The 25211-nt window shown below is 35.3% G+C and overlaps 4 protein-coding genes across 4 annotated transcripts; 2 read left to right on the forward strand and 2 right to left on the reverse strand.

Moving 5' to 3' along the window:
- Nucleotides 1–573: 573 nt before the first annotated feature.
- Nucleotides 574–6066, reverse strand: LOC120635221 (zinc finger protein 226-like). Its single transcript, XM_039906166.1, has 4 exons — nt 5848–6066; nt 5020–5164; nt 3406–3540; nt 574–1822 (listed from the first exon to the last, which is right to left on the reverse strand). Exons 1-4 carry the CDS (start codon nt 5992–5994, stop codon nt 714–716), a joined length of 1536 nt encoding a protein of 511 aa, XP_039762100.1. The 5' UTR covers nt 5995–6066; the 3' UTR covers nt 574–713.
- A 1054-nt stretch (nt 6067–7120) lies between these two features.
- LOC120635220 (zinc finger protein 600-like) lies at nt 7121–12414 on the reverse strand. The gene is made up of 5 exons (XM_039906165.1): nt 12039–12414; nt 10939–11077; nt 10737–10811; nt 8816–9037; nt 7121–8146 (listed from the first exon to the last, which is right to left on the reverse strand). The coding sequence occupies exons 1-5, from the start codon at nt 12195–12197 to the stop codon at nt 7155–7157; spliced, it is 1587 nt and encodes a 528-aa protein (XP_039762099.1). The 5' UTR covers nt 12198–12414; the 3' UTR covers nt 7121–7154.
- Nucleotides 12415–12453: 39 nt separating this feature from the next.
- Nucleotides 12454–14289, forward strand: LOC120635222. Its single transcript, XM_039906168.1, has 3 exons — nt 12454–12744; nt 13121–13264; nt 14023–14289. The coding sequence occupies exons 1-3, from the start codon at nt 12569–12571 to the stop codon at nt 14228–14230; spliced, it is 528 nt and encodes a 175-aa protein (XP_039762102.1). The 5' UTR covers nt 12454–12568; the 3' UTR covers nt 14231–14289.
- A 367-nt stretch (nt 14290–14656) lies between these two features.
- LOC120635348 (zinc finger protein 569-like) lies at nt 14657–24755 on the forward strand. Its single transcript, XM_039906330.1, has 5 exons — nt 14657–14859; nt 15860–16007; nt 17160–17273; nt 21809–21961; nt 22739–24755. Exons 1-5 carry the CDS (start codon nt 14716–14718, stop codon nt 23875–23877), a joined length of 1698 nt encoding a protein of 565 aa, XP_039762264.1. The 5' UTR covers nt 14657–14715; the 3' UTR covers nt 23878–24755.
- Nucleotides 24756–25211: the final 456 nt, after the last annotated feature.

Genomic DNA, 25211 nt, shown 5'->3' on the forward strand with positions numbered 1-25211 from the left:
CACTAACTTGACAACTGACGTCGGACATGAACTTTTTCTTAAAATTTACTTTAAGGCTTTGGGTTCTCCTCTTTTAAACCAAAATTTCATGTTTCCACAGACGTGAAAATCTATCAGAAACAAATGACAAATTTTGACCTCTACTGAATACAAAACACATAAGTATAAATATCAATATTATATTTTACTTCGCACAGGACATTCACATCACTAAGATAGTGCTTTCTCATAAATATTTGTTAATTCGAGCTCGAGGGATATGATGAAACTGATGTTTTACGGTTTATTAAATTTTCGACCATTCTTTGGCTGTTCGGAACGGATAAATTATCAACTAGTATTTTAATGCTAAACCTATTAACTGCAACACGAGTGCCAAGCGCATTATCTATTTATCGTAGGGGTAGGAAAAAGGAAAGAACGTGTTATTAACTATATAATTTAATATTAATAATAAAGCTTACTAATGTCAATAATATACAGAGAAAGTAATTTACAAAACTAAATAACATAAATTAATACCCACAATTCAATTTTCCAATAGGATTTTCTCTTGCAACTTTAGAAGTACATAACGTTTTTATGAAAAATAACACACTTTAAACAGAAATCACTATATAACAATTCCTTTACTCTCACCCACATGAAACAAATAAAAAAGTAACATTTAAGTATAAACTGCACTAACTCTTAATAGCAATAAATAAAAGCTATTACACTTGCAATTCAGAGTGGTGTGTCTTAATATGACCTTTCAAACTGCAGTTCTGCACAAATGCCTGTCCACACACTTTGCAAACATAACGTCTGTCATTGGTATGTATTCGCATATGCTCGCGGAGAGTTTTCTTTCTTGCATATGACTTTTTACATACCGAGCATTCAAAAATGCGTTCACCATTATGTTTTATCATGTGAAATTTTAGTTCGTTTCTAGTAAAACATGTGTATGAACACATTTCGCACTGGTAATCCCTTTGTTCTAAGTGATCACGTTTCATGTGTGTTGACAAAATGTATCGTCTGTCAAATGTCTTGTCACACACATTACATTTGTACTCAAGTTTCGCTAAGCCATGTTTTTCCACCATGTGTTTTTGTCTTTTAAAATACTCTGTGAACCGTTCATCACATTTTGTACACTTGAACCTTTTGACCATTTTGTGTACAACGTCAACGTGATTTTTTAACTTCATAGGTGTTGTATAGACTTTTTTACATGTCTCACATTGGAAACTACCTCCGATATGCTGTTTAGAATGAGCCTTCAAACGACTCTTAGTTGCGTAGCCTGTACCACATTCTTCACAAATATAATTTCTGTAATGGACATTCATATGTCGTTCTATTGATCCAAAAGTCTCAAAATTGCATTTACAAACTTGACATTCAAAAGTTTTTGGGGTTAATTTAAAAGGAATTACTCTGTCTGGGTAATCCTGCATTTTCTTATTGTGTTTTCTGATCAAATGCGTTTTTAGTTCTGTTAAATTTGGGATTTCAACATTGCATATTGTACATTTCAAGTCTGTGACGTCAACATAGACAATAAACTTTTCAGCGCCCTGCGTGCGTAATATCATCTTTAGTTCAGTTTTGGTGTGCTTTAGTTGATGTTCCCTCATTTTGGATATGTCTTCAAATATGATTGGACAGTAGAAACACGGAAATCCTGTCTGGTATTTAGGTTTGAACGGTGTGACATTCGAGTTTTCTATAATAACAGTAGCATTGTAAATATATGCTAGTTTCTCTGATCTGTTGTTGTTTTTAATTTTGCAGAATGTTGCCAGTATTGCCTCTTTATATTCTTCTTCTTTAGCTGTGGACAAAATAAGTAGTATGAATTAAAATATTTAATTTGAAAGAGTATTACAACATTCAAAATTTTGAGGAAATATTTTCAAACAAAGAGTATCCCCAGATTAAGAGGTTATGGTCTCAAAGCTTAGAATTCAGCAGGCATTGTCTAATCCTTCCAAGCAGCTTATGGCAAATAAGTTATACTAATGTGGAATGGCTTGCCTGAAAATGTAGTGACTGCAGTATCACTGAATCAGTTTAGACTGGACAAATATCAAAAAGAAGCTGTTTAGTCTATAATAATAATAATAATAATAATGCGTAAATTATTTTTTTAATTATTATACACTATTTTTTCTCAAGTCTTTATGAAAACAATATTTAAATTACATTTTAGTGTAAAGATCATTTTAAAAATAGTTTTAGAACATGGTCTACACTAAAAAGTAATGAATAGATTGTTGATATTATAATACAAGTTAGATAAATATCTGAAGTGCACTAAAGATATTATTTATTATTAACTAATTTATAAGGACATAATTCTTTTAAATTTTATTATGTAATATTAATAAAAGTTAATTAAGTAACTAATATTATAAATGCCAATGTAAGTTTGTTTGTTACGCTTTCAAGCAAAAACTACTAAACAGGTCCTGACATGAGGCTCAACACTTATGGCTTAGGTTGATGGACACAGTGTGGCACAACTTAGCAACAGGTCAAAGCAAAGTTCAAAGTTTGTATTAAACGTAAGCTTATAGAAAAGTCCTATTATAGTATAAAGGACTATGTAATCGATAAAACAGCTTGGTGTCAATTATTGCTCTAACCAGTTTGCTCTTCTAATAATTTAAAATGACATTGTGAGATGGTGATAACAAAAAAAAACACCCCGCTAAGTTTGTTGTGGGTTTCTTCTTAGACCAGGACGCGTTTGGAACCCTCGTAGCTTTTCTAGCCATCAACTATTACTAAAAAAAAAAAAAAAAACCTGTGCATTTATTAACTTCTGAAAAGTACCCTACAAGAGATTGGGATGGATGTAGATGATCAGAACTATTAGATTTAGTTTCCATGGTAACTAGAATAGTTAAAAATCTCACTCTGTCCTATACATTTCTGCGTTTGTTTCTTTATCTAGATATTATAAAATTAAATACGAAACAAAATGAGTGACGTATTCTATCTCATTGCCATACATGTGTTGTCTATAAATTTGTATCTTTCTTGATTGCGTCACATTGTGTTATATCGAATTTCAAATCACAACGGTTCTAATTTTCCTTCAATAATTATTATAACACAAATCAATACAATATATCTCTGTAGTGTGGTGCGTGTGCGGTTTTTTTTTATTTTAGTTTTTGGCATAATTTTAAAATTAATTTATCACGGAGATGAAAATACACAAATTAAAAATTCATCAACAATCAACACACTTATACTAAAACTTTCTAATACGCAGGCGTAAACACTTGCATTAAACACATGTTTTTGTATTTGTGTATCTTACCTGTTGTTTTTTCAGTTGCATTCGGTTTGAAATCACAACGATTCTAAAGAAGTTTCACTTCAAAAATTATAAATAAATCCTGATACCTGCTTTACCATCTGACATAGTGTCGTCACCAGAGTTCACATAGTTCTGCTCAGCGTCACTTGATTCAAAGTTCTCATTTGGTTCACATTTTATATCCACTTCAAGAATCGTCGCCGATTTTAAGCCAATTGGATCTGGAACATCCAAAACCAACAATCATTTGCGAAACTGTGTTACAAACAAAAAGAAATGCTATAGCAGGTGGTAGCACCTAGATACTGGGACAGAGGTTGCTAGTAGAAAAATTGTTATTCAACTTAGTACAGTTTAGTTCTATTATTTATTTATACTAATACAGTTCTATTATTTCATGAAGATATCCAACTTACTTGTGTACCCAAAAGCTGGACATTTGTGTGTAAGCTTGGGAGTTCTCGGTACTATCTGAGACAAAGGCATTTTTGTTGCTATGTGCTATGCAAATGTTAAAAGGGCCCTTAGGGTAAAGACTAGAGAGGTAAGAGATATACAGTTCTCACATCAAAGTTGTCAGGAAAATAATACTTAATATAAAAGGTGTAGCTTTCCTGCTTAGGAAATAAATAAAGGATGGCAATTCCATAAAAAAAATCTTTAAACGCAATTATAGAACACATTACTGATTTGTCTATTAGTTTGCTTCCATTTAAAATACATTCGTATTTTAAATCTTCATGTAATATTATTTACACAACTGAATAGAGATGCCATACTCAAATTTACTACAGACATCTCTGACTATATTCTAACACATTCTAACACATACATGCATGGCTCATTTTTACAATTGCCTATCTCAGGTTGAGCAGGAGTTGCTTAACTACTAGTAGCTTCAGCTTTAAGTTTACAAATATTAGTTATCACCAACATCTTGTAATGAGGCCCGCTTCAGCGTATGCACACCCTCCAGGATCTTTTGTGCTCTCCATTACCATCATCTTACTACCAGGTACACAATATTTTTTATTTAATATATGCTTCAGAAATGCCATGTGTGGGTCTACTTGAATAAAGATATTTCTGGACTGTTACTTTTTTAATTGGGTAGCGCATTATTAGCAGAGTAATTTACTATCAAGGCAGTTAAATTGTGAAATGATCTTCCACGTGACATTCGTTACCCTAAATCACACAGTATTTTTAAGACTCGTCTAAAGAATTATTATTTAACACTGTAAGTATGATTATTATATTCCACATTTACTTTCTGTACCGATAACATTATTATATATATTATTTTAGTATTATTTATTTCACCATATAGTATTTTATTTTATTTTATATATGTACTGTTTTTGTAATTTTTGTTATTATTAATATGTATGTATATTCTTAGAGTTTTGCGCACCGCTATAGCCTATAAGGATTCATATGTGAGCCAATTCCTCAAAATGGTTGCCTGGAAGAAATCACTATAAGTGATAAGGCCGCCTTTGTTACACAAATTTAATTGTACCTTTGTTGTTTTTGTCTCTTTTATTTATTTTTTTCTTGTGTGCAATAAAGTATTTTTGATTTGATTTGATTATTGATGTAAAATAAAGTCTATATTAAATAATTCTACAATGTGTGCACCAATGTATAGCAGCTGGCTGAAACTACTGGGTATATCTATTAAAAAATAATTATCTTACCAGTGTTAGTAACTTCTTTTTTGATCTCACAGCTCACAAGGCTGCGCTCAGCGTCCAGCACCATCTTCTTGAAACTGGCAGCATCACGTAACCTCAGCACACAGGATGTGCATATCAGGTTACTTTTATCAGTGTTCGTGCGTAACTGAAATTTATGTAAATAAGGTTCTTCGTAATCCATGGTAAGCTTATAATTATGTCTAACAGTTCAGACATTATTCCTTATTCAAATAAAAATATCAGCGACTAGATGTTGCTTTGTGCAACTTTATTAAGGTTTTCTTTAATATCCTGTGGGAACCATCTTTTGAGATATAAAGTAGCCTATATTACTCTTTGTTGATTTAGCTTACTCTATGCCAAAATTCATGGTGATTGGTTGCTTAGTTAGAATGTGAACGAAGGACTAACAAACAAACACACTTTTGTATTTATAATATTAGTTAGACATCATTTCAATTTTTTTTTTATTGTTATTTACATAACAGTCAGAAAAAATTATTTGTAGACACTAAATTGTACCCAAGCAAATAAACTACCAAGCCAAAAATAAATGAATAGGAGAAAATACTTTTATATTAATAAAATAATTGAAAAACTATAACTAGTAGCTTCATTCTTAAATAAATGAAATTTCATTTTCTATGCTACTTTATTTTTCGTGTCCCAAATATTTAATTGATCAAATAATTAAACCTTTGATTTTTTTAAATAAAAATCAAAAGAAATCTATAATTAGATTAAGTATCAATTCAACGACCTCGCATTGTTTTTAAAATGATGTACAGATACAATTATTAGGTTAATTACCTGAATAATTTTACTTACGAACATATTAAAACACTCCAAAAATATTTGAAAATAAACTTCTCTTGTTCCGTTCCACTCGTACTCTTCCATCAGATGTCTGTGGTTGCCCATTGAAAAACAACACCTGCATTCACCATAATTCGTCTTGTATTCGTTTTCATTCATTATTTACCAATTGTTTAAACTTTTGCAAAACAAAACATCCCAAAAATATTTTATTGACACACAAATTTGACATTTGAGTGACACAATCAGAACCACCTACCACAGACAAATAAATATGGATGAATAGTGCTTGCTCTGAAATATTTTTTAACGATTCTAACTTATTTCTTCTATCTATCTATCAGAACAGAAATATCTGTGAGAGAGTAGATGATTTGTTATCATATCAGTCAAATGGCAACTTTGAGCACATTAGTCGATGTGTGCTGTGCAAAGTAAAATCATCTCTCTTTGCATAATTTTATCATTAGTCAACTTCTATAAAGCCCCCGAAATAATCAATGTTGTTGTTCTTTGGTTTGTCCCACTGACCTGTTATAATATAGGTCAGTGGATTTGTCCCCTTCGACGAAAAAGTGTCGTCAAAATGTATTAAATTAGGATGGCGCCACATTATCATCAGGGTAACTCTTAAAAGAAGCGCCAAATATAAATATTGTTAGAGTAGGCTTGAAAAATAAACAAGGAAGTAAGGTTATATTTACCACAATATTTTGTACAACGTAAGTTGTTGAAATTCTCAATAATTAACTACTTTAGTCGATAATGACATTAAATTTTTTAACTCGGCATACTTCAATTCATCTACGATTGCTACATTCATACCATACCCTGTGCATCCACCAGCGCCATTGTGAAGGATTTTTGAACTGTTATTTAGCGCAACAACTGGACACTTTTTCAACTTTTCTCTCATATAAGATGACTCTCCTTACCTCTACCCTCCATACCTTCGCCCCAGGACGCAAAGATCATTGACCGTACAGCCTATTCAGTCGCTCCTGTCAAACCTAATCTAATAAATATTTTCTATTTCTATTTCTACGATTACCTCTAATAAAAATACCTGATGTACTAAACAGTTTTATTTTTAAACAAATAAATGAGTTAAGCATAAATAGCTGTGATTACAAAATAACTGGCTCTCATTCAATTCATAAGATAATCGTCATTATTAATCTGTGCGAGAAAAATTGAGTTCGTACCCTTGTCGGGACGAATCTTAGGAACGGCTGGACCGAATCTGATGAGACTTTTATAGGCAGGTTAAGAAATTTCCAAGGAGTAATCTAGAATTCTTTTTTAATCGAGGAATTTGCTTATTGACAACTTGTTAACCTTTTATCATTTTCATGTGCCCTCATATGCTCCCGTAGGGTGTAGCTCCTTGCATACGATTTACTACAAACAGTACAATTATAGGGCCTTTCTCCAGTATGCTTCGACATATGTTTTTTTAAACTATGATTAGTGATGAACGCCATACTGCATACTTTACACTTTTTATTTTTATGCCCGTGAGTTTGCCTTACATGCGTCGCTAGGTAATGTTTTATGTTGTAAACCCGATCACAGAATGGACATTTGAATTTATGCGTTATGTCATGCACCTCGGACATATGTTTGATCCGGTCGTTATAATGTTTCATCGGTTTAAAACATATCTGACATTTTATAACGCGTTTTGAATGCGCGCTCTCCATATGATTCGACTGTGATGTTTTGGTTTTGAGCACTTTTCCGCACGCTGTACAAGGGTACGTGCCGTTCTCATGAGTTCTTTTGTGAACTATCAAACGTTTGGAATTAATGAACGATTTACCACAGACATCGCAAATGCAATTCGCGTAGTGCTCATTCAAATGTGTGGTTAGCGTCCTGAACACGTGAAACTCTTTTTTACACAAATGACACACGTAAGGGCTTGAGTTAACTTTGTAATCGGCTATGCATTCCTTGTATATAATTTTATCGTGTTTCTCGACGAAATGCCGTGCCATTTGTTCGACATCTGTCAAAATTGTATGACAGTGACGGCATTCTACATTCGAAATTTCGATTTGGAGGGAACGCGGGTAGCGTTTTATTTTTTTTATTTCGGCTTCAACATCTAGGTGCGATTGGGTATAATGACTCCTCAATAAATCGATATCCATGAAATCTTCGGTACAGAAAAAGCATCGGAACCAGCTTTTGTGATGGCGGAATGGGCAAGCGGTGGTTTCTACAAGAACAATGCCGCAAGTTAAGATTACACGTCTTCGTTCGGAAACTTGTTTGGTATTATTTTTAAGCTTTACTGCACTATGATCTGCAAAGAAAAATCTGAAAAATTATTTAAGAATTTAATTCTGAAAGACTACTTTTCTATTTAATATAATTGACTTGAAGTAGGCCTATTCTATTGTCACTATTAAAGCAGACACTTAATTCCTAGTCTAATTATTCCAATATTGTTCACGACTTAATGTGACACTATTTTGTGTCAATTCAGGGCACGAGTCTCCTCCTACAATGAGAGGGGGTTAACGTCGTATTCCACCACGCTGGCCCAGTGCGGATTGGTGGACTTCAATCTTTGAGAACATTATGGAGGAATTCTCAGGTTTGCAGGTTTCCTCACGATGAGTTCCTTTACCGTTTAAGCTAGAGATATTTTAATTGCTTCAATCGCACATAACTTAGAAAAGATAGAGGTGAAGTCCCACCGCTTATTGTGTCTCATGAGGACAACCAAGTTTTGGCAATAACATTATTTAAATCATATATTTTTAATATAATGACTAATGCTTTACGTGCAAATTTATTCTAATAAATACTAATATTATAAATGGGAAGTTTCGGATGGATGTTTGTAACTTAATCACGCCGGCTGTAACTGGATGAAATTTAGCATAGAGATTGTAGCCTGGCATAGAGCATAGGTTACATATTCTATATGTTCCTAATTCTGTGGGTATTACATTAATTTGGACTTTACCTTCATTCATTTTAAGGCTATTTTCCTTGACTTCCTGCTTTTTGTCGACGTCATCTTCAACCATAGAACTAGAACTCAGTGTAGCTATGGGCGTGTCAGAATCATATGCAGTCATATTGTTATCTTTCCTTCTCGGCTTTTTTTCTTCCAAATTGATTTTGTCTCTCTCTTTCAGATTCTTCTTACCGGATCTTGATGGTGGGCTGGATGAACCGTCTATATCTGCAGGCAAAAATAGGATGTTATTGTTTCACTTTAGATGGCGAAGTCTCTATTGCAGTGTTGCCAGTTATTTGACTATCTACAGTCAAATCTTCGAACAGTGCGTGTTGCCAGTGATGACTTACGGATCTGAGACGTGATCGCTAACTATGGGCATCATCAGGCTCAGAGTAACTCAGCGGGCGATGGAGAGAGAGCTATGCTTGAAGTATCTCGACGTGATCAAATCAGAAATGAGGAGATCCGTAGAAGAACTAGTGTTGCCGACATAGCTCAGCGAGTAGCTAGTAAGCTGAAGTGTTAATGGGCAGGCCACATAGCTCGGAGAACCGATAGACGTTGGGGTCTTAAGGTGTTGGAATGGCGACCCCGCAGCGTATTCCTGTTCATCACACAAACATTTTCCAGCTTGGGAATCGCCCACTGCGCCAATTGGCCGTCAACAAAAAACATATGACATCTGAAAACTAACATCACTTTATTTGATATGGTAAACGACAATAAAACTATAAATATGGCACTCTATTACACAAAAGCCAAAAAGAGTATTGAGAAAGGGGGGGAAATTTCCTTTTGATTTCCAATTCCCAAAAAAAAAAACCTTAATTGCACTGACAACCAAAACGCCAAAAGACGCTGGCTCGTCTGAGTAAGTAGGATAAGAGATTTAGAAATACACGCGAGTGGATGAATGACGAAGTCAAGTGCGGTCAATGACAAATGTCCGATGATTTCCGTTTTTGTGAAAAACATTTAAATATAAGTCCTAAGAGTAATACAAAAGTTAAATTCTCAGTCGCATAACATAGCGGTCACATGAAAGGGTCAAAAGTAACGTAAAATGTTACAAAAGTAACATTCTGGCAAAGCTGGTGTATTGTCGTTGTATATTAAAAAAAAAATTATGCATACGGGTTTCCTTCACCATTAAATCTCGTAATATTTCAATTCATCATCATCAAAGTCAAAGTCAAAAACCGGCCCAGTGTAGGGCACGAGTGGCCTCCCACAATGAGAAGGGGAAAAGTCCACGCTGGTCCAGTGCGGATTGGTGGACTCCACGATCTCTTCGAAAACATTTTTTCCTTTGTACACTTCATGTATCTTATGTTCACAATCACAATTTATGGTACATAAATAATAAATAAATAAATAAACATTGTGGAGAACTCTCAGGCATGCAGGTTTCCTCACGATGTTTTCCTTCACCGTTGAAACAAGTGATATTTTAATTTCTTAGAAACGCATGTAACTTAGGAAAGTTAGAGGTGTGTGCTGGGATTCGAACTCGGCCCCGAGAGTGAAGTCCAGCTCCTACCCACTGTGCTATCACCACTTCAACAAACAACCACTGCTCAAACAATGTTTTAAAACAAATTTTATAAATCGTGGTTACTTTACGAAGGCTGCTTGGAAGCAGACCACTCCGCTCTCGTCTCTCACAGGATAAAAAATACTAAAGATTGTAAACTGTAAAATTATGTTGAAAAAGAGCAATCTGCTGAGTTTCTTGCCGGCTCTTTGCGATGTAATCTGCCTTCCGAACCGGTGGTAGAGTCACAACAAACAGACTGACTTGACTGGGGGATTAACAAACCTTTGCTAACATTTCAGCTTCGAGACAAAACTAATCCAGGCAAAATTTTGCATTGAAAATCTCGTAAAAAGTTGCAAGAAATAACTAGTAATAAACACTTACCATCATACAAATTATCTCTGATGCTTTCTTTCACATATGCGTCATCTACATTTTCTCTAATATTTAGATCTTTGTCTGAAAATTATAAAATACACACAATTTGTCCCAAGCTAACTTCTTCGTTAAATCTAGTAGTTGGCTTCTTTACACATGAAAATATATTCTGTTGTGAGGAAATTTATAATATCTTTCTATAAATTACCTTTCTTGACAGTCCAATATTGTGAAAACGACTTATCGGCACGGACAACTTGGTCATGAAAACTTGATGCACCACGAAGTTGGTTTACACACAAATCGCAGACCAGGCGACTGGCGTCCACTTCATTTATATATGAAAGCTAAAAAATAATCGTTTATTTCATGAATATCTATAGGTAAATAAAAAAAACGTGTGTCTACTTATGTACACGCGTTAGAAGTTATGCTTCTTTGGCATAACAAGATGACAAAACTTTCAAAAAATTTATTCATCAAATAATAGAAAAAGATTATTTAATACATTGAAAGTTTAATCATCTAGTTATATGAAGTTTATTTAAATATCACAAATAAATACGTATTAGGAATACAGTTGTCAGTTCTTGCACAAACATAATATGTAATGTCCTTACTTTTACTTTGTTGGTAACTATTTTTGTATAACTAAAATGTTGACTATAACTAAACTAAAAAGTTAATAAATAAGAGCAAAAAGAAGAATGTTTACATAATAAATTTGATGCTATCTTTGCCATTAATAGTATACTGATTTTACCTTATTAATTAGGCAATGATAAAGGAGAAGGAGTTTTACGAAGAACATCATTATTCACCAGTCATCTAAATTCATTAAAACTTCTTTCTTTTGATAATTCTTTTACAGTATGTATTATTTATACTTATAATAAAAAAAAAAAATCTGCAGGGCACTATATAATTAATGCTGAAGCCAAAACTGATATTTTCTTCATTTTTGTCCGTCTTCATCATGGATCACACAGAAACTATAGAATGAATTCAATTGAAACTTTGCACAATTTCAGTTAATACTATATGAGGTAGGACATAGGGTGCCTTTTAACTTGAAATTCAGCTCACTTCCTTTGGGAGAGGCAATGAACTTTCATCGACGATTTCACACCATAACTCCGTCAAACATTGAATGGTTTAAATATTTTTTTTTGTACTGGATAGGTTATACTAACAGCCAAAATTTATTGTAGATCAGATAATTATAAGAAAAAAAACTAAATGAGTAAACGCGGAATAAGTCACAAGAAAAAACTGGTCAACTACAAAAGTTATCTAGACAATACTCACGGAAACCCCAAAACAATGCTGAAGTATGTTAGCGAAAACTTCCTTCGTGCCAGCATCTGTTATATAAGCAGCCGTTAGGTCCCAGGTCCCACTTCCGGATAAACAGCACCGGCAGACATCTGGCTTCAAAACCCAACTAGAAATATTCGCCATGTCCATGATTTTAATTAATAAATTTGGATCGAAAAAACCCAAACAACAACAAACTTTTAATTCCCGATTTTGACAGTTTTTAGGTAGTGCAGTAATTTTGTTGGAATCTATTAAATCGAGTACTTGTAAAGTTTACAGAGTCTCTGTTTACATTGAAAATCTTAATGTTACAAAATTTCAGATCATCTTTGCGTATTGCTAGGTTTGACATTATTATGGTGCTACCAACATTATAACATATTCTTTATTTCGGGCATTTATCTGTGTTCAAATTTCATTGGTTCATCGTTGGTTAATGTGTCGTGTGAGTTTCATTTTCTATTTTTTTTTTATTGTGGAAAGGGGTAAGCATTGACTAATTTGCTAAATACTTAAAAATGCGTAACGTTGAAATTAAAGCCAAAGTGAATGATATTGATGCAATTTGTAAGATTGCCCAGCAATTGAGTGGTTCTCCACCAACTTTAATCCAACAAGATGACACGTTTTACAAAGTAAACAAAGGCCGATTGAAGATGAGGGTCTACGCAGACGACTCGGCAACTCTCGTGAGGTAAAAACTCCTGCAGTTTGAACTTTTAACTTGAATTTCGTAAGTTTTACAGTAAATTCTAAATCCAAATAACATAAAATTGGTTTAAACGCCGGTAGGTGAAATAAGGAAAGGGTGATAACGTCTCTCATGACAGGCTTGTGACAGGCGTAAATCTCGCGAACACTGCTGTCAAACGTGACTTTTGCATACAATAACGAAACAAAAAGTGACGTTACGTGATCTGTAGTAGTCACTACGTCACTGAACATGCTAACCACTATACTACCTCTACCCTCCATACACTATACAAACTAGGCAGTTTTTGAAATTAAACTCTTTCTACTTTGCTACACATTAATCACAATAAATAAATTATTTATATTCACAATTATAGGTATGATCGTGATGATGAAGAAGGCCCGAAGCTGTGCGATTACGATTTGTTTCAATTTTCTGTCAATGATAGAGATAAGTCAAAATATTTGGATGATATTCTGAAAAAGTGCTGCGGGACACGTGGTCGAGTTGTTAAAGAGCGGTAAGAAATGAACCAGAACCAGAAAACAAGTTCTGATTTGATATTTTTTTTGTATTGATTTCCTTATGCTGCCGCGGCGAATCGGAACGGGAACGAGGAAGATAGAAGGGGGTGGGTGTGCTTTAAACCACCACCATGAACAATTTCGAGAATTTTTTGTTAATTTTCAACATAATTTTACCCAAATTAGATGTTTAAATTCGAAAAACGTCAATATTCGATTCGGATCTATGACAATTTCCAACACTCTAGTGGTAGGGTTTACAGACTACGTAAAGAAGAGTTAACACAAATCATTGTGTGTAAAAAAGTAATTTGCAAAAATGTTATAATGTTGTGCTCACTATACACAGGAAGGTCTCCTGTGTCAAAAAAATCAACTGCCAAATCGCCGTCAGCAATACGAAACCTGAGCTGATTTTATTGTTAATTGTTTAATGTAGTCATAACAGGCAAGGTCAGCTTTACAATGACAAATATTTATATTTTTTTACTAGGATAAATATTTAACTTCCAAGCAGTTGAAAAACAATTAAAACCCTTCCAATTGGCTGATATCTACTCATTTTGCCCAATATATAATATTAAAAAACATCAGAGCCAAAGTTTAAGCAGTTTACAGTGACTGCAGCTAAACCAGGCTGTGGTTACGGCAGGCCTAAGAGCTATAAAGCAATGCCACACCAATGTTATAAATTAATAAAGTAACAAAACGTTTCTCTTAAAATAAAGATATTTTTTTTTACTTTTATTTACAGAAGACTGTACATGGTTGGTCAAACAAGAATACACATAGACAAAGTTCAAAACCTTGGTAACTTCATGGAGTTGGAAGTAGTACTACGACCAGAACAGAGCTTAGAAGATGGTCAAGATATAGCTAGAGATTTGCAAAATAAACTCGGTGTAAAAGAGGAAGATTTGATAGATTGTGCTTATGTTGATTTGTTGGATAAAAATACGTAATATTGTTATTGTAAGAAATAAAATGTGATACTAGCATGGAATAAATCAAATCAATGAATTGGTTGTCAGTTTTAATTCAATGTTCCGAGCTATATTTATGGTTTATGGTACTACTTTTGAATAGGAACTGGTTCAGATTGTGCAGTGCACAAAAGGATTGAAACTAATTTAATTTAACAGATTTAAAGCCATCGTTCTTTGTGAAGGACAGCAATATTTTTAGGCCTGCCCTATTTATGATAAAAACACAGTGCATTGTGTAAAACAGAATTTTCTCTACTGTTTCGATTCTTTTATCGCGTTCGATTACCGAGCACTATTTTCTTGGTAAACTGTAGATTGCCACAGATCAACAACCAATTTGTGTGTCAACTGTCAGTAGATAATTTGTCTGTGATTTGGTGTTTTGTAGTATTTTTTCTTGTCAATATTTCAGATGAAGATCCGAGATAAAAACAATCAACAAAAACTTAAATATTATTAAAATGGATAAGAAAAAAAACACGCTTTACGGACAATGCCGATTTTGCTTACTAAACGGTCACCATAAAGATATTATGAAGGAATACTATGTGAACGGCTCGCGAGAAGTTTACATTGATATATTTATGGAATGCTTTAATTTATATGTAAGTTATTATAATTGTCTGCCAGCCTCCTTCTTCAATATTCTTCCTTACACCATATAATCACTGGTGTATTACTCTTCTATTTATGACTAAAAGTAATATTTGTTGTACATAAATCTGTCAATTATAAAAAATATAAATTTAGTTTAAGGATTTGTGAATAAAAGCATTGGCACCAGTACACATAGTCTATTTAGTAAGTCTCCGATGTCCGAGTTTAATATGTCTTTGCGTTTTCTCCTGGTTGCTATAATAAGTTTTCTGTTGTATCTTTAATATGCGGCCATTGAAACTGGGACTTAGCGACATGAATAGCCACTGCCTCAAGATGAAAAGAGGTTGCAAACCTCGAAAACATAGGACTTGCATCCTATTTTACTAACCTCCAGGGGGGAATTTTCCCAAATAATCCTCCTAATATTATAAATGTGAAAGTTTGTAACGATGAATGGATGGATGGATGTTTGTTAAACTTTCATGCAAAAACTACAAAACAAATTTGACTGAATTTTGGAATGGAGATGGATTATACCCTGGATTACCACATAGGCTGCTCTTTATCCTGGGAAAATGTATGGTTCCCATAGGATTTATGGTAAACCAAAAAACTGCATCCGAAGCAGCGGGCAACAGCTGTTTTATAATATTATTATTTAAAACTGATTAACTAAATGCCAATTTCCACATGTCTAACTTCAAAAACATAGGACTTTCAAACTTTCCTCCCCTATTTCATTCATTTCAAGATTATTGTTTGGGATAAAAGATGGCCTATGTCCATCACCAGGATATAATCTGTGTCCTTGCCAACCTTAGTTCCCGCTCAACAGTTGTTGTGAAAAGGTAACAAAAACATGCAAACAGACAGACAGAGTTACTTTTGCATTTATAATAATAGTATGGATTATCCAAATCTGAAATTAATCTGTAAACAACTAAAACTGGCAGTAATAGAAGAGTTGACGTTATTTGTTGATTTTAAAATTTTGTCTGCTTCTAGCTGTCCACTAATAACATACTGAGCACACTTATATGTGCATCCTGCGTGCAACGCTTACGGGAAGCCAATGACTTTCGCACAATGGTTGTCAACACGGAGCAGCAGTTATTGGCCACGCTCAACGAGAAGGATACAGTTTTTATTAATGGTACTTTATTTTAAGTTAGCCAATGCATCTGCTACTTTACCTGTAACCTTAGTGCAAGAATAGGCATAAGGACTATTTAAGAAATACCACCCTATCACCTATGATGCTCGGAAGTATCTACTATATCCTAAAATTATCTTATTTTTGTGGAAAATAAAGGTTAATATAAATTGTTCATTATATTTAAAAAAAAAAAATTATATTTATATAGAAGTGACGTCATAATTTTGAAATCGGCGTTTAAACTGTAATGGCGGGTCGCTAGAGTTTGCAATAAATACCAATCTAACTTAGAATAAAAATAAAAATTCGTTATTCATAATACGTTAATCATATCATCACATAAACCCCTTACTGGCCCACTACAGAGCACTGGTGGGTCCTCAAGGCCACGATGAGAAGGGGTTAAGACTGTAGTTCACCACCGCGCTGGCCCAGACCGGATTGGTAGACTCCACACACATTCGAGAACATTATGTAGAACACTCAGGCATGCAGGTTTACTCACGATGTTTTCCTTCACCGTTGAAGCAATTGATATTTTAAATTCTTAAAACGCGCATAACTTAAAAAGAGTTAGAGGGAACTCGGCCCCCTGAAAGTGAAGTCGACCTCATACCCAATGCGATATAACCGCTTTATATCATCACATAAATACAATATTTTAGTGATTTTTTTTGTTTTACAAAAGCCTGAGCTAAAGAATTGTAGGCAAATTTGAATTTTCAATTACTGATAATAAGATCCATTTTACACCGATGTTCAAGTATTTCCGTACTCGACAAATACACCTCGATTGCAAGAGTGCAATTCCTGTACTAAAGCTACTGGTGGTAATGATGCAATCTAGGATGTAACACAAATAATAATTACTTGTGCTTTGTTTTTGGTTTTGTACTAGCTGTTGAACGCGTTTATTACATTTTATTTTTACAAATCAAATGGGAACCGTTCGTTTTGCTGGGACAAAAAGTAGCCTCGGTTACTCTCCGTCTTTTCAACTGACTCTATACCAAAAAATCATGTTTATTGGTCGTTTATTGGGGGCGTGACGGAAGGACAAACAAACCAAGACACTTTTGCAGTTTTAATATTAGTGAGGATATGGTTTTCGTGTGCTTTAAAGTATTTTTTATTTGATCCAATTCCCAGTGGGCGACCTCCATGGTCTCGAGATCAAGGTGGAGCCGCAAGCGGTTAAATTGGAGCCAGCGGAGAATATCATAGACTGTGACTATACTTCGTACGAAGAAGCGGATGAAAATGGTGAGTCGATAGCCCTTCGAGAAAGTTAAGCTTGTACTGTTTAACTGTTGCCTTGGATTCAGTGGATCGCCATGCTAGAAGGCTCATCGGTGACCCAGCCAATAAAAAACTTCAGAGTTGCAAGGTTACCCGCCTTTCGGTATTCTATAAGATACTAGCGTACCCAGCCCGCTTCGCCGGGCTAGATTTTGCTTTATTTTATAAAAACAATAAATTAACATCATTAAATTTTTTATTTAAGTCTCGTAATATATTAATTCATTTTCATTTATTTCTCTCCGTATTCATTATTTTCTATTCTCTTCTCGAGCGGGTGAAGATCATTATCTACACCCATGTACACCCAACAATAGAATATCATCATAGTAAATAAAAGCTGTATTTGACAGTTTGACAGTTCAAAAATAGGAGTGCTCCGATCGTCACCAAACTTTACAGGATTACTTTGTTTCATTGAAATCGGTCCAGCCGTTTCGGAGCCTATACGGTACATACTCACACACTTTCTCTTTTATATATAAGAAGATATATTTAGGAGAGTGTGCTCAAGAACTATTTGATCTACTTCCCCCCTAGCCTTTTTACCATCGAACCGCGAGGCACCGTAAGGATCTGCATCCCTACGTGGTCGATATACCGCGGACGCGTACGAAGCGCTTTGCATCTTCGTATCTAATTTGCACCGCTAGGATCTGGAATGCCTTTCCAGCTTCCATTACCTACAATATGAGTACCTTCAAATCAAGAGTGAAAAGGCATCTTCTAGACAAGCGCGCTCCTTAAGCTGCATCATCACATACCATCAGGTGTGATTGCAGTCCAGCGCTCGTCTATAAAAAAAATAATGCTATTGAAAGGAAAAGATAACTCCGCGATAAACACATTAACTATGTAGTTAATTATTCCACAAGTTAGACTAGGAGAGCAGATATCGAACTGTCAGGAAATTACATGAATCCAACGATTCAGTAAGTTTTCTGGCAATTACTAACTGGTAGCTGTCATCTCGATACATTTGAGATAAGTTTACAACTGATGGTGAACCGCTCTAAGGTTTTCGAAAGTGTCTAATGCATTCAATAAATATCAAATTTTTGCAGAAATTAAAGGTTTTTATTTTATTGGATCATCAAACTGGTAACAATAAATTACATTATAATGAGAATAGCATAAATAAAAGAGAAAGACAGATAGACACCATCTAGAAATGATCACAGCATGCTTATAAATAAAATAATCTAAAAGCTAAAAGCTCATCAACTTACAAAGTAAAGTTTAAAACCTTAATACCTGTACAAAGAAAAGGGATGATAAAAAAGTAAAACGGAAAATAAATAAATAAATTTAGGCTATATAAGTACATGTTTGACATATTTTTTGTGTGAGGTTGTTGATATAAATAATTAAATAAATACTACGACAATACACACATCGCCATCTAGCCCCAAAGTAAGCGTAGCTTGTGTTATGGGTACTAAGATAGCTGTTGAATATTTTTATGAAAATAATACATATAATATATAGATAAACACCCAGACACTGAAAAACAATCATGTTCATCACAAAAACATTTTCCCAGTTGTGGGAATCGAACCCACGGCCTAGGACTCAGAAAGCAGGGTCGCTGCCCACTGCGCCAGTCGGCCGTCTAGGCAGATATGAATTGCAAATTTTTCGCGAAAACGCTCGCCGGGTGTCGTGGCCGTACTAAAGCATTATTAATAACGGTATTGATAACAAAAAACTTAGCAACTGATTGTTTGAAGTTCGAGCGGTGCAAAATTACGTTTAGTAATTAATTACGTATAGTAGTGACGTCATAAATTTGGCGTTTCAACTGTCATGGCGGATCGCTAGATTTCGCAGTTAGTGAAAATAAATTTTTTAAAAGTATGGAATTAATCTCATCGTATCAGCGATTCTTTGTTACTGTCATCACACCTATTGTAATAGTATCCAGTTACCAACTTGACGGAAACATCAACACGCATGAAATAATAACTGGGCACTTACAGCATGAAATTAAAACCTTCGCAATTTAAGAAAATTTGGAAAATCCAAAAGTGCACGACGCATTAATAAAATAGCTATCCAATTATTTGTCAATAAATAACGAAAAAAAAACACATGAGTCGTGCAAAATAAAAAAAATAAAAAAATATTTAAAACAGCTGTACTAGGAAAGTGATGCACAGGCGCCCCTGGTGGAATAAAATGTACATAATATCTATAGATATAGATATATCACCATCCATGTTAATTTTACATGGATATATATAGATATACGGTCTTGCAGTTTTCGTTTTTTATTAATTGCAATTAAACTACACTGAATTAATTAATCATTCGCATTCAGTGACCTACAATCGTCGATTAGAATTAAAAAAAAAAAAATTTTACTTAAATAATGGATTTTTTCACAAGTTAGAGTGTTTTCGGGTTTCACACATGACGGACAGGAAATTTTTTTGACCTATTTTGGTGTTTTTTCCAATTCTATTGCAGTAAATCAATTTTTTAAAAGTATGGAATTAATCCCCATTAAATTATCTCGACAATAGTATGCAAAATATCTTGATTCCGTGAACTAAAAAGGCTATAATAATAAAAATAGCCGCCGAAATGAGGCGAAAAAAATGTTTCGATCGTAAAGCACTCACTGATGTTTCGCATCATGAGTCGTGCAAAAACATGAGTTTTTTTTATAATCTTTATTTATAATGTATAACATTATAACATTAAACATATATAACATTGGCACGATAAATTATGATAAATAATCAACTTTTTGATGAGTGCCAACATTGAAGCCATCCCTGGCGCAACGGTGAGCGCTGTGAATTTGAGCCCCGGGTTCGCATGGGCATTTAGGAATTTATAATTTCTGAATTTTCTCTGGTCTGGTGGAATGCTTTGGCCGTGGCTAGTAACCATCCTACCGACAAAGACGTGCCGCTAAGCGATTAGCAAAAAAAAAAAAAAAAAACTAAAATTTAAATCTGTTTATTATAAATAAAAAATACATGGTTGTTTAGATCTCAATTACATTACGCTAATCTTCATTATGGAAGATTTTTGCGCTTGTGAGGGTTGCACAAATATATATTGATTATTATATATTAATTAATGTATAATGTAAGGAAAAAAAAAAAACAAAAGAAATATTTCTATAGTGATAATTAATGGAATTTGTAGGAATGGTCTGGATGAATTTCCGCCTAGTAGTTTTTGCACGTACCCTGAATGTAATAACGTTTCAATTTGTTTTTGATTTGCTTCAGCACGCTATCATCTTAGACTGCATCATCTCTTACCACCAGTTCGGCTAGCATGGGCAGGACAATATCCCTGGTGAAAGGATATAAACTTATCTTCTCCCACAGCTTTGCTAAAAAAGTGTATTAGAAGCATATTTCTTATAGACCCAACGGATTCCTGTAGGCCAATATTTCAAAAACACAATCTCCTTACTCTGCCTTGTCTGTATATCTACGAAATATCAGTCTTCGTTCATCGCCACCTGGAGTATTTTTAAACATTTTAAAACGAGGAATAAAATTCGGCTGTGCAACAATAAATATAAATTAAAACAAACCGCGAATTTCCCGTTTGCTATGTGCGTTAAAATATACAATAAATTAGATGCAAGTCTAAAAAATCAACCTACGCGTTTTTTTAAGAAAAATCTGGCGCATTGGCTGTGTACAAAATGTTTCTATACATATATGTATCTGGCTTCGATTAAAAATGATATTATTTTGACATTATTATGATAACATTGATATTACCTGTATAATTTAATAAATAACTTTCAATGCTTGCTCAACAAGATTATGCAGAAATGTGTAATGATTGTTCTTGTTGTGCATTTTACATTTCGCATGCTTAATAGTTGAATGTGGAGGAATGTTATATTATAAAAAGACTCTATGTAAGCTCATATTCAGCGAATAAATTTCATTTCATTTCATTTATCAACTCCCAGAGCACTGGCGCACAAGTGGAAATAATATCCAAATCATATATGTGTATTAATTAATAAACCAGTTCCAGTGATTCAGCAGGTGGTCACGTTAATTATATTCCTTTATCTCCCGCCCGTGCCAGCCCTGCAGGTGAGAATGCAGTAATGGGCTAACTTGTAGTGGAATAAAAAAAAGAGTGTGTGTACCTATGTACACGCCTTGGAATTTATACTCCTTTGGCGTATGGAAAAAAAAACTGATTGATTAACGATAAATATTAAAGTTAATCAAAAAGATTTTATTTAAATAAAAAAGCTTTTATTAACGTAATAATTTTTATTTATTCACACTGTTTGTACTGTTACGAAACACGTGTTCTAAATATAAAAATACTAGAATGTACAACTAGAACATAATTAGCGATTTATGTCACCAGTTATGACACCTAGAACTAACTTTATGATGTAGAATTCAGGTGTCGGTGTGTGCGCGCATCGTAAAAAATCACTCTCATAATTTTTCTCCGTCGCGCCAAAAGAAGTATAACAAAAAAATCATGTATCCAAACAGAGCCGCAACATTTTGAGGGAGATGAGGAAGATATCGATCGAGAGGCAGAATTCTTGAAGAGGTTTCGGCACAGCACGTTCAGACTGCCCACTAGGATGAGTCTGTATTCCACGCCGCTACAAGGTTACGCCGCACATTTGGATATGTTACGAGGTATTCACTTCTTATTTTGTTGCGGATGGATGCTTGTAGTTTTTGACAGGAATCATGCCTTTGGGAAAGCTTTGTGACGTAATCAATAACTCTAGATGCGTGGGAACGACGACGACTTTACCCTCCTCAAATTTGGCTGCCGGGGCTAGTTACAACCATACCATACATCGCGTAGAAACCGATTAGGGTAATAGATTTTTTTTAATAGTAATAGTTGATCGACCGAGCAGATGGCCCACATGAAACGTAAGTGGAAACCCGTCGCCTATAAACAGAGAAAAACTTCACAGGGCATGCAAGGAGCACGCCCTGCTACATTCCGCCCTGTGTCCATCAGTTTGAGGCGTAGGTGTTAAGCTTCATGTACCTGCAACCACGCCTGTCAGACTGGCAACTGACAGACGTAATTCTGGCAATCGCTGCTGTTTAACGTCACTTTTCCATACAATAAATATATAAAAGTGACGCAAGATTGCAAGATTTAAGCCTGTCGCGAGATACGTAATCACCCTGCGGAACACAGCATTGCAACAATGCTGTGTTCCGCTTATGCTGCTTAGTGCTGCTTAGCGGCAGAAATAAGCATGGCGATAGTAGGTACTTCCCCGGACGAGCTCTGTCATAAAAAGCTCAACTACTGCTAAAAGTAGGGTTTAACAATAACTTCCATACCACTAACAGGTTAGCCCGCTTCCATACGGGTGAGATAGCGGGCTAAGTTGTTGTGCTAGTTACTTACTCATTGTATAGGTTTATTAACGACGTCACCTGTTTCAGGTAAACTGATCGTACCAAAAACAATAGAGGCGTTGCTCCAGGAAGAGCAGGAGAGAGGTTCTGGCGTGAAGATCTACATCACGGAGAAGGTAGCGCACATTCAAAACGCATCGATAATTCTAGAACATTCCAACGTCACCCCGTTCAAAAGCAGGAACAAGTCCGGCTTCCCGTGCTTCTATTGCAGGAACATATTCGAGAATTTGGACAAGCTAAGAGATCACCAACAGAAAAGCCACCAGAAGTCGGAAATCAAGAAAGTTCTCGGCACATACGGCGCCGAATGCCTGATCGTTTATGTCGATATAACAGATTTGAACTGTTCCCTGTGTTACGAGTCGATGCAGAATATAAACGAGCTGAAATCCCATCTGACGAAGATGCACAACAAGAAGTTTCACGCAGAATATCCTGATCGGGTGATACCTTTCAAACTGTCCACTAATAACGTTTACGAGTGCCAAGTTTGCGGTTTTAACTTCGAAACGTTCGGTTCGATAGAACGGCATATGAACGTGCATTACAGGAACTGCGTTTGCAGCCAGTGCGGTACGGGCTTCGTCACAAAATACCGTTTGAAAGTCCACATTAAAAGCATGCATATTGGCGGCACCTTCCCATGTGACATATGCAAGAAAGTGTACACGACACAGCAGAAACATAAAAACCACGTAGATACCGTCCACAAAATGGTTAAACGCTTCAAATGTCCAAAATGTCCTGAAAGATTCACTGAGTATTTCAGACGCCAGAAGCATCTAGTCGAAATCCACGGTGTTGCTCCATTGAGATACAAATGTAACGTGTGCGATAAGGCTTTCGAGAGAAGGTATACGCTTTCGAGGCATATGAAAAGGGATCATTTGGAAGAGAGGGATTTCCAGTGCCAGTTATGCGCCTACAAGTGTTTCACCAACGTTGAACTGAAGGTGCACATGGTTAAACACAATGGGGAAAGGATCTTCGAGTGTTCCGTTTGCAAGAAGTCGTACGCGCGGAAGAAAACTCTAAAAGAACATATGCGGATTCATAACAATGACAGGAGATTCGCGTGTGCTGTTTGCGGGCAAACTTTCGTGCAGAAATGCAGTCTTAAAGGTCACATCAAGACTCACCACGCCGAATATAGTCTGCCTTAACTCTATTGTCTTTGAGCTGGATGCGTTGAACTATGAAGAGTTTATGTGGAGAAGACAAATCGGACATATGGTCCGGAAGTATGCCAAAAAAGCCCATACACTCAAAGCGATAGATAGATAAAGTATCTCTACGTGATCTAATCAGAATCGGAATCCTTAACGTAGCAGAATTCCTCACATTTAGATTTTCGAAGCTATATTTGCCTTGGTTAATCACGTAGTATTGACTGAATGACCGAAAGACGGTAGATAGATATAGTATCTCCAAGCGATCAAATCAGATATGTCCTTGAAAGTAACAGAATTCCTTACAGCTTATCAAGTTCCGATGCCTTAGGTGACTTGGTGAATCACGTAGTACCATTGACTGAATGTCCAAAAAGGCGATGAATAGATAAAGTATCTCTTGTGACAAGACGGTATCCTTAAAGGTAGCCGAATTCCCTACAGCATAATGTCTAGTTTCGATGCTGTAATGGCCTTGAAGTATCACCTAGTACGATTGACATGACCGAAAAGGCGATAGATACATAAAGTATGATAAAACCTAAAATGGAATAAGAAGAAAGAGAGAGGAGAGAAAATTTGAAGAATTCCGCATCAGTACATGTTGAGTACCAAAGCTAAACTGTCCTTAATAAATCACGTAGTATTGACTGAATGACCGAAAAGGCGATAGACAGATAAAGTATCTATCTCTACGTGATCACATCAGAAGTGGGATATTGAGATAGCAATTCTTGACATATAGAGTTGGAAGCTAAAGTGGCCTTGGTGAAGTACACAGAACTATTGATTTGATGGCTGACAATGCTAAGCAAGTTAGATACAAAGACTGGTTCCATGTCTGCACAAGATCTTTGCAGGCGAACACGAGATCCCAGATTTCTGATGTCATCCGGACGTGGGGTCTTATTCAAGGTCACAGTCGCACGAACTTATCGTGCGACTGTGACCTTCATCCTGTATGAAGGTCGTTGCCTCACAGAAGACTCCCTTAGAGTTGACGTCTCCCTGTCCCGAATGTCGAGGAGATCTATGGCGTTCCTGGTAACTTTTACCCTGGCTTTACCCCCTGGTGAGGCTGTTATTACTCTCCAGCACGGCTAGCATGGGCAGGAGACAGTTATATCCCCGGGGAAAGGATGTAAATTTATCTTCTCCCACAGCTTTATCAACTCTCAGAGCACTGGCGCACAAGTGGAAATAATATCCAAATAATATATGTGTAATAATAAACCGGGGTAAACTTCTCCTATTCCATGTTCCCGTGATTTAGCAGATGGACACGTTAATAATCGGGGGATATAATTTGTATCTGCTGCCCATGCTAG

Source organism: Pararge aegeria, chromosome 26, assembly GCF_905163445.1.
Source record: "Pararge aegeria chromosome 26, ilParAegt1.1, whole genome shotgun sequence".
Lineage (NCBI taxonomy): Eukaryota > Metazoa > Arthropoda > Insecta > Lepidoptera > Nymphalidae > Pararge > Pararge aegeria.